General features: G+C 42.6%; 2 protein-coding genes across 2 annotated transcripts in view; both read left to right on the forward strand.

Annotated features, from left to right (window-relative positions):
- Positions 1-3100, forward strand: part of LOC109481488 (sodium-dependent multivitamin transporter-like) — a 28025-nt gene extending 24925 nt beyond the window's left edge. The window contains exons 11-12 of the mRNA XM_019784068.1: positions 2177-2294; positions 2942-3100. Of these exons, the coding sequence (XP_019639627.1) occupies positions 2177-2294; positions 2942-3100 (277 nt within the window). The remainder of the gene's footprint in view (positions 1-2176; positions 2295-2941) is intronic.
- Positions 3101-6696: 3596 nt separating this feature from the next.
- On the forward strand, positions 6697-9330 carry LOC109481574 (guanine nucleotide-binding protein G(I)/G(S)/G(O) subunit gamma-13-like). The gene is made up of 2 exons (XM_019784168.1): positions 6697-6903; positions 9225-9330. The coding sequence occupies exons 1-2, from the start codon at positions 6785-6787 to the stop codon at positions 9328-9330; spliced, it is 225 nt and encodes a 74-aa protein (XP_019639727.1). The 5' UTR covers positions 6697-6784.
- The last annotated feature ends 1149 nt before the right edge of the window (positions 9331-10479 follow it).

The raw sequence follows: 10479 nt of genomic DNA on the forward strand, positions 1-10479 counted from the left end.
TGGATGGATGGATGGATGAGTGAACGAATGGATGGATGGATGGGTGGATGAATGGGTGGATGCATGGATGGATGGATGGGTGGAAGGATGGATGGATTGAAAGTAAGGAACTGTTAGTAATTCAAAAATATACTAAGTGGATATTTCAACTCCCCAAATTAGTGTTGCAGCTTCTGGGTTCAACGCCCTAGCGACTGTTACCCTGGTGGACATCATTCGACCAATCAGGAACCGGAGAAGACTGACGTCATCATCAGGCAGTACTGCAGGACAGGAGGCCAGGGATACCTGGATATCCAGAGGACTGTGTGAGTAGCACAATTTGGCAGAACGTATACAGTGTCTGCACGCAAACTGGGTTTTTAACGTTTTTTATTTGATGTTGAATTTTATAATCTGTGGCAGGCAACATTTTTTCCAACACAACATTTTAAAACTATTAGACAGGATGGCACCCGCAAATACGTGAATATAAACTTAAACAGGAACAAAGTTTAAACATTTCATTAATCCGTTAGTCTCCACCAGACTCCTTTGTAGAAATCGGCCAAGGGGAACATGATGAGCCAGAGGAGTTGGATGGATGGATCGGGCCTTTAGCCGTTTTCCTTCGGCAGCCAAGAGCCCTTCGCCCGCCCATCTAAATTACCGCTACGGTGGCTACGGGGAGTTGAGCCCGAGGGGTTTGTCCGACCCTCAGGACTATCTCGTTGAAAGGGCCAGCCAAACACCCCCGGGCTAGTTTCCCTGTTTACGTAGCGGTAATTTAGACCCGCGGGCGAAGGGCTCTTGGCTTCCGAAGGAAATTGCTAGCGCCCCGAAACGAGTTTGGTATCCAGTGTAGAATATGACATGTTACTGATGTTGTCCATTTTGCCTGTCCAGCCGTGCTGTATGGAGCCATGACTGTGGGACTGTCGTTTCTGGCATCACAGATCGGCTCACTTATCAAAGATACTAACTCCATATTTGGTGCCCTCGGTGGCCCCTTGCTCGGTCTCTTCACCTTGGGTATCTTCCTTCCATCAGCAAACTCAGGGTACGTGATGCGGAGAACTCGACAAATAATCTTAGAAACGACTTAGACTTGACTTAGAATTTTCATGCATTCTTTTAATTTTATTATCCCCGGTAAGTTGAATCAATTCTATCCCATAGCAAACTGACATCTGTACATATGAGGTACTCTCCAAGCAGAGGTTTAGGTTTGGGGTTATTTTTTTGCGTGTTTTTAGACTTTTTTTTATCCATGTTTCTTTTTTGCTCTAGAAATTTTCATTCAAGAAAATGCATTTAAATTTTTCTTTCACGCTTTCCACTGTGCAATAAAGAAATGGGGGAGGGGGACTTGTAAAGGTGCGTATGCACCTGTTTTGCCCTCCCTTTCACTTTGTGAAAAATCAAAATAAACAAATAAACAAGATATAGTAAAAGTCTATAGATGACCCTTAGGAAAATCCAGTATTGCTAGTTACTGACAGTCTCATTTCAGTGACATTTTAGTAAATCAACATAACTGTCAGGGCAGTAATACAACTGACAAATACAGTTACTGAAGACTTTATCCAGACTGATCTCTTACTGATGGTTACTGTCTTGACTGAATTGCTACTGGCAATTACTGACAGAAAGGCTGCCGTAAGGGAAGACAAATTTCAGTTTTAGTGCTCCCCAGACTGACGGTTTTAGTGTTATCTAAGTTGACAGACTCGTTCCTCACACAAACTGAACCCTCTGTACGGGACGCTATACGAACAGTGCACTACCGTATATGATCGAACTTTTGAATCACAGTGAGACATTATAGTGCCCTGAACCATTTCTATCACCTGTTGACAATTTCGTATGGATGTTAATTTATTTCGCTGTAAATGGTTTAATGTACTTCGCTGTAAATGCTGTAATTGTTAATGTATTTCGCCGTAAATGGTTTTTACTTGTCACAATAACAGATAATCCGATAAATTCTGTACATAACTTTTAAAGTCCGTATATTATATGTAAATATGTTTTTCATCACGTCTATCCAAATTGTAATTGTTCTGACGCAATTCAGCCGTCTTGGCTGCAATGTTGGTGACAATGCCATTGAAATAAACCATTGACATCAATTGATATAAATAGCCAGTTCTGTGCTGTCTATATTTGACAGTTCTATTGCCTGTTAACTTTCCAGGGGAGCTCTGACAGGGTTTACTGCAGGACTGTCCCTGTCCCTCTGGATGGCCATAGGAGCTTTCCTCAGCAAAGATGAACATGGAAATGTTAGGGAAACTGCATTTTGGCTTTACAGGGTAAGTGGACTGGCTAAAAAAATACAAATTATAAAGCAAAGTGTGCAAAGATAATAGCTGAAGGAATAGCTCAAACTTGCCCAAGCGACCGCCTCTATAAGTGAGCTATCTGACCATAGCGACCGCTTTTTCTCGGTCCCAATTTTTCTCCATAGATGAGATATAAACATTAAGGAACATGCCTAAGCCGACCACCTACGCGACCGATCTCAACTGACTTGATTTGGGACCACACATGGCCCAATCTTTGCCCAGTCATTTTCAAGCATGTAGCGAAAAACGTTTTTGATGATTAATGAGAAATTTTGATGGAAAAGCCAGTTGACAGCATGTCAGTCTTTGCGCAATATAAAATGGAGCCTGTTGGGTCACTTTGGGTCAATGGGGGGGGCAGTCTATTGTAAAATGAGTGGAAATTTTGTTGCGTTTTTTTCTCTGTACTGTATTTTTGCCATGTTTTTGTAAGACGGCCACTTCTAACAAGACCACTTTTCCTAAGTCCCCAGCATGGTCGTCTTGGATAAGTTTAACAGTAACGAAATCTCTTTAAGGGCATGTATTTGGTTTCTGATAAATGCAACAGGGACACGTACTAACTTCTGACAATTTACTTAATTCCCTGTTTGTTTGTTTGTTTGTTTGTTCAGGTCTCCTTCATGCTGTACAGTATATTCACCTGGCTGATCACCGTTCTGATTGGCTACTTGGCAAGTCATGTGACCAGGAAGGTTCTAAGCCATGAGGACATGACTGTAAACCCTTCTCTAATAACTCCCTTATTGAGGTGGGTAAAGCCTCCAGCATGAAGCATTTCACATACAATGATTTAAAAAAAAGTTTTACCCATTGTAGTGAGTGTAACATGTAGCCAGATGTCGACCAATTAGAAATCCCCATTTCATATTGATGTCTAAATCTCGTTAACAACACAGCCAATAGGGTAGAACGATTCACAGTGCCCTGGGCACGAGATTTATTTATTCCTCTTTCAAGGTAGACCCTTCAGCCCATGCATACCGGTTAATTTCCAAGGGACTCTAACATACACACAAAAAAAAAACAGAAAAGAAATAGCAAAATAGTAAATGAACATATGAATGCTAAATCATACATAAACAGTAGAAACTCCAAATCCTAATTGTCGTACAGTCCAGAGATCAGCCTCAGGGCATGAGATCGGACAACAATTTTCACTTTGCCCGCCATCTTTGTTGGGAGTACTCGCATAATGGACAATGCTGCGCTCACTCGGAGATTCAATCGGTGGTTATAGGAAATGACCAGACCTTACGACATCATATACACCTCTAGGCAGGTCATTACCCTTAATCTGGTTTCAGTAATTTGTGACTTACGCACAACAGCTGCCAATTTCAAAGCACTGAGGCCGTGTCTATACGGAATCACCCAAACCGCGATTCGGGTAACTCACATTCCTCACATCTGGTCCACGTGCCACACACACCTGTGAAACCGTGTCCGAACATAATGCGCTTGAGCTACATTTATTGCTGTTTGATGATAACACGCAAGGCGGCGTGTTATTAATGTCAGAGGTCAACGACCTGCTTGCTGATGCCCCCCTCCCAGCGTATCTCGGCCGAATGCCGACGTGGTCCCGCCAGAGGCGGTGAAGCTCGCCCTAGAACGGACACATTATTTGACCATTACTGCTCTTTAAGTTGCTGCCACGTAAAAGTTGATATTGCATATAAATATAGAAATATCACCCCGTAATCCATGACCAGGCGAAGTCACATTGAAATCACATTGCGTTCAGACGCAAATCGCGATGCGGGGAAACCGATTCGAAACCACCTCTAGAAGTGGCTTGGGCTCCAGGCGCTTTCAATGTGATTTCGGAGCGTTCACATGGAGCCACTTGAAACCGGCTTCGGGGTAAACCACATGTAAACCGCCTTGGGTGATTCCGTTTAGACACGGCCTAAATGGTTGAGGGCTTGGCACATGATATGCACATCCCTTTGCTTACATCCTTGATTACACTACTCGCTGAGACCACATCAATTTAAGTTCTTGGTTAACGGATTTTTCTAGAAAAATAATGGAGCGGGCGGGTGAAAAAAAAAACAGGCCTAGGCATCCTATCATGGCCCAAAATGGTACGATAGGAGCCATGAAGTCAACACACCAGGCTGGATCAAAATTTAAACAATGAATTTTGAACTTTTACCACTGCATTAAAACATGAAATAAGTATAACAACTAGGAAGAAAAGGATTGTTTTCAACTGTTCAGGTCAAAATATGAGCATGTTGCAGTTGATTCTGAATTTTTTTTGCAAATCAGAAAAAAAAGCGGACGAATCAATTAACCAAGAAATTAAATTGGTGTGACCTGATGGTTGATTTATTCTGAATCATTAGACCCAGATCCAGACGAGAAGGAAATATCCAGGAGTTCTCCCACTGACACTGACGGTACGTCCCAGGATACAGGTCTCAACATGGAGGATCTACTAGAGAGAGGATTGAATGAATACTCAATAAATATATGTGAATAAATGAATAAATAAGACCATGACTACAGGAATATGGTTGCAAATAGATTATTGACGTAATGTACGTTAAATGTCTCTGTTATAGTACATTCATTCTCCCTTCTGTACTACTTGTGCTATACACACACACACACACACACACACACACACACACACACACACACAGATATATATAATTGGCATAATTACGCCGGTACAATTTATATAGTTGGGGCATCACATATTATTAGATTGAAAATGCCTATGTTTGCCCTTTGTTTTTCTAGATTTACATGTGATCGTATTCATTAATTTTCAAGGTCATCAACATACAGTAGTTTTATGTAACATACCCAATCTTATGCCATTATGCCAGTTGGATTTCATACAATGATGCAATAACTTTTTGGGTAACAAACCTCGAAATTCAATTATTTAAAGTGGTGTATGCCAAAAATGTAAATGGAGTCGTATGCGAAATTTGTGGCTGATTTTGTCTAATACTAATAAAGGCAAAAATACGATGTCCCTAACTGAAAACGGTTGCTTGTTCCGTATCGTACGCTGGTTCTTGCTGTTTATTGGTGGTACAAAAAGGGACTCCAAACAGGGACTTTCAAACGCTTCAAGTATGAAATGTTGACAAAAATGTGCTAAGAAAATGTCAATATGACAGATTTCCTTGTCCAGAATATTTGTTTTAGTTTTTCGCTCCTGAAATTGCATTGGATGCTTTTAGCCTTGTTCATGTGAAGTCACCCAAACCGCGATTCGGGTAACTCGCATTCCTCACATCTGGTCCACGTGCCTCACATTCCTTTGAAAACGTGTCCGATCACAATTCGCCTGAGCTACATTTATTGTTGTTTGATGAAAACACACAAGGTAGCGTGTTATTAATGTCAGAGGTCAACGACCTGCTTGCTGATGCCCCCCTCCCAGCGTATCTCGGCCGAATGCCGACGTGGTCCCGCCAGAGGCGGTGAAGCTCGCCCTAGAACGGACACATTATTTGACCATTACTACTCTTTAAATTGCTGCCACGTAAAAGTTGGTATTGCATATAAATAAAGAAATATCACCCCGTAGTCCATGACCAGGCGAAGTTACATTGAGATCACATTGAAAAACGATTCGAAACCACCTTTAGAAGTGGTTTGGGATCGAGGTGCTTTCAATGTGATTTCGGAGCGTTCAGATGGAGCCACTTAAAACCGGCTTCGGGGTAAACCACATGTAAAGCGCCTTCACTGACTTCACATGAACACGGCCTTTGTCACTCCTCTATTGATATGAAAACGACGGTCATTTCCTAAAATAGCGCAATGCTCTCATCCAATCTGTGTGAAAATGAAAATGACACCCGGTGGTGTGAGAACGCTAATGGCAATTCATTCAAACTAGATTGTTTCCATTAAGAGCGGAAACTACCTCCGAGTGTCACACGCACAATCACGACCAAAATTTGCCTCAGGTGTTTGTAGGCAGTACCCGGGGACCAAAGCCGTACTGAGACAGTCACCATTCAGACTTTAAACCGTCAGTATCTGTCTGACTAAGGGCATCACCAACGTCCTTGATCTAGCGATCACTGAGTTCACGCAACTCTGACGTCTGTGAGCCATTATTAGCTTACGACAGCCGGCTGGTAAGATTACATACAGTGTAACCTCAGCTCTGTGTCGTGTACCCGTGCGTCGTGCCTCTGTATTCTCGCCCAGTATTGAAATCCACGGGATTCTTTATAAAAGAAAGAAACCAGGCTTTGGACTGTGGAACATAGAAGGAGCGTTGGTCAACCCAAAGGGAAGCTTGGCTACAAACAGAAGCCACAATCTACAGGATCCTGCCGAAAACTTACCGAAAAAAACAACAACAAAGAAGCCAGGCTTTTGGCTGACAGACATTGAAGAAACCTAAAGGGAAGCCTTGCCACAAACAGAGCTTGAGGTTTGAAACTCTCCGAGTCGACGGAAAGGCAGGACGAACCATGGCGGAACCAGAGGAAGTCCCAGAGATGACTGAGGAGGAGAGGCTGACGTTTGAAGTGAAGACACTGAAGTATCAGCTGGGGCAGAAGAGGATCATGATGTCGGAGTCCATACCTGAGTAAGCAGCTTGCCTTGTTTGTTTGTTTTCGTATTAGGTTGGGGCGCAACACGCCGGTTTTGTAGTTGGTCGTGTAATTATAATAACAGGTAGCCACAGGTGTAAGTATTGGTACCTGACTTCGGTTGGGGAGGTAAAAGGTAATAGAGGTTTGGGCTCCGCTTCATAATATTATGCACTTGACACAAAACGACTGACTGCCCCTCAAAAAGCCTACCACAGCATGTTTAATACCGGACCTCTCCTCGTATTGATACGTGTATGTGGTGGGACCTGTTACGTACGGACCTGTTGCCGGTGTCACAGCGATCTTGCCCCCAGGGATTTCGCCCTCCCCGAGTCGAAATCCTAAGCGATTTTGCCCTCCCCGGGTCGAGATCTCTAGTGATTTCGTCCTCCCCTCTAGTGATTTGGTCCCCCCGCCTCGCCCCCCTTTAGCGATTTCGCCCCGCACCAAAAAATCACTTATTTCCTAAAAAACTTCCGTTGAAGCATGTCCAAGTACACAAATATGTTAAATAATTCTAATCATAGCATTTCGTTGTATTTGCGGATCGCTGTGACACCGGCCGCTGTTATGTCCTATCCGACCATGTCCATAGCCGAAGCTATATCGCAGAACGGCAAAGTGTAGGTGTACTAGAACGCTCTGTCAACACCGTGTTTCCAGATGTAAAAAATTAGGGTTATAAGATCAGGCTTTTGGACCCGGGTTCGAATCCGAGCTTGCAATTGTTTTGAACATCTGGCTGCAATATCCCTCTATGTGCGATAAACTGAATCTGTACTATTTTCATCACCAAATTGTATATGATTTTTCACGATGCACGATTTCACGATTTTTCACCAGTCAGTGATATGGCATCGACCGTTTCAGATTGCAACTAAGTGTTAACGAGAAGAAAATTCGCGCAGGGGAGTTCGGTTTCAGCGAATAACATCCCACCTGGCCATGGCTTTCCATTCTCAACATCCAGAAAAAAAAACTCTTGATGTAATGTGCTATCTTCCCCTTAACTGTTTTTTTTCATTATTTGTTTTCAATCTCGGTGTACATATTTAATGATTAATCCTATTCTATAGGTACAGGGGGTATTAGTTTGAAAGCCTATTTCCTGCTGCACTTAAGCTAGATTAGGGATTTTGATTGTGATGTAAAGCGCTCGCGTGAAGCTCCCAACTTCAATTAGCCAGGTGATGATACGAGCGTGTAGCCTGTGTATAGTGTTTTCATGTGAGTCACATTGTACAAAAGACCAAAGGTACATTGAAAAGCTGCGTCGTCTACGAAAATAGTTGCGTTGCGTTGTCTCCGCAAACAGCTTCGTTTGCAGGTTGTACCTTTGGGCTTTCGTAATATATACCATCAATGGAGGCAGACCTAAGTACCTAATACCAGCTCAGAAGAGAACAAGAAATAGCCACGCATTCAAGTACCAGAGTTATCAACCAAGGATTGAGGTGTTCAAGAATTCATTCTTTCCTAGAACTATCGCAGAGTGGAACTCACTGTCACCAAGTACAGTAGGGGCACTGTCAATAGATAGCTTTAAACAATGTCTAGAGCTAGAAGTTCAAGGGTTAGGTGTAACAAGTCGATCGGTGTAATATAGCCAGCTGCCGCCGCGCCGCGTGCCTGCGAAGCTGGTGTGTTACGCCGAAAGGCGGTTATACCGGCTATACAGATACAGATACAGAGACGCAGCTGTTTTCCATTTCTGTGAATCGTATAGTTCAAGCGTTTTCAGTTATCGAGAGATCCTCTGGCCCTCTTAAATAACTTAGCTATGACAAGGCCTGCCATAAATGTTTTAAACTCAAACTATTTTTCTACATCCCCCAAATTAATGTTGGCAACCTGACTTTGGACTAGGCAACAGTTGCATTGTACAACAGCAACATTAATACTATTATTTTGATCCCTGAATGCAACAGCTGAGTCATATGCTGCATATATAAAATTTTCTAGAGGAAAAACGTCACGTAATTTAGGATCAGGCGTGTTATATCAGGATCCTCAAAACGAATCAAGTAAGTAAGACGATCAGATAAGGCAGGAAGAAGATTAGCACTAATCTCATAGTCTGTACCAGACTATATATAGGAGAATATTTGCCAAAGGAGCTTAGCCTGGATGCCAGACACACAGTACACTAGGGCTAAATCTATCTAGTGTGAACACTGGATAACTTTACATGTGTTTTGGAACCAACGGGAGAGTATACATGTTTTTTTGATATAGTATTTCTATGTGTTACCACATACATTTTCTGTAGTATTTAAAGTACCTTCCTCACAAGTGGTTTGCGTCTCCTTTCCAGCTTGATCAAGTTCGTGGAAGAACGCATGAAGACGGACTACATGCTGCACCCTCCTCCCAAGTCCAAGAACCCCTGGGCGGAGAAAAGCAAGTGTGTCTTACTCTGACGTCACAGACACACCGGTTACCACTGACGTCACAGAAGGCATCGCTCTCAGTCGGATTATAGGACCAGGTCGCAAAATTGGGGATATGCTAAGCCTTTTTTTTTCAAATTTAGGCCATGTTGATTTTTTTTCATATTCCAACATGTGATCACAAGACGTGGTGACGGCACACTTTAAATGTAGGCAAGTTTGGTATCAACAATATATCCTCAGTCCAATATATGATTATGTCAAAATAAAAATATTTCTTTTAGTTTCTTGACACACGAAGGCTGAACCCTAAGTAATAGGTTGATCCTGGCTTATTTAGACAAGTTATGCAAATCAAGGATATAGCCTACTAGGTTCTGTAGATTGCCGAGAAGCGTCACTCTTTGTTGGTGGTATACAGGTCGGTGTAAATGAGGGTATCCCTAGGATATTTGAGTGAGTGTACTGCAGTAGTCAGCTCATGCCCGTAGCCAGGATTTTGAATGGGGGGGTTCTTCCCACTGCTTGAGGGGACCTCGAGCGCCGTAGGCGCGAGGTTCCTAGGGGGGTCCGGGGGCATGTTCCCCCGGAAAATTTTGAAAATTGAACCTTCTAAAATGGCCTTTCCTGCATTTTTGAAAGGATTTCCAAGAAAAAATCAGAGATAAATTTTTATTCCATGACAAAGGGAGCAGTTTTTCTACGATTCCAGTCCATCTTTTCAAGAAAATCTTGGACCTTTACATAAAATGTGGACCAAAAAGTGGACCTTTACATAAAATGTGTACCAAAAAGTGGACCTTTACATAAAAAGTGGACCTAAAAGTGGACCTTTGAGCCTTGTGGGGGGGGGTTCTTCCGAACCCCCCCTGGCTACGGGCATGCAGCTGTTAGGCTACGGAAAAGGCCGTTATAGATTTTTGTCTGACTGCTTGAAAATTCTGCGATATCACGATGGCGCGATGATCTACGACGAATGTGACCACGCCATTAGTCAGTTTAAGTAACTTGTCGTAGTTTGCAAGACACAACAACTAACGTGACGTTTTAGTCATCAAAAGTCGAAATATTTCCAGAATAGTCCTGCAAAGTAGATATGAAATGTCGGAGCCTTGTTTTTTTTCACGATTAACTTGATACATGTATAATACATTCGAATGAAAGCTCATCTGTGTCAAC

This window comes from Branchiostoma belcheri, unplaced genomic scaffold, assembly GCF_001625305.1.
Source record: "Branchiostoma belcheri isolate BF01 breed outbred unplaced genomic scaffold, Haploidv18h27 scaffold56, whole genome shotgun sequence".
NCBI classification, from domain to species: Eukaryota; Metazoa; Chordata; class Leptocardii; order Amphioxiformes; family Branchiostomatidae; genus Branchiostoma; species Branchiostoma belcheri.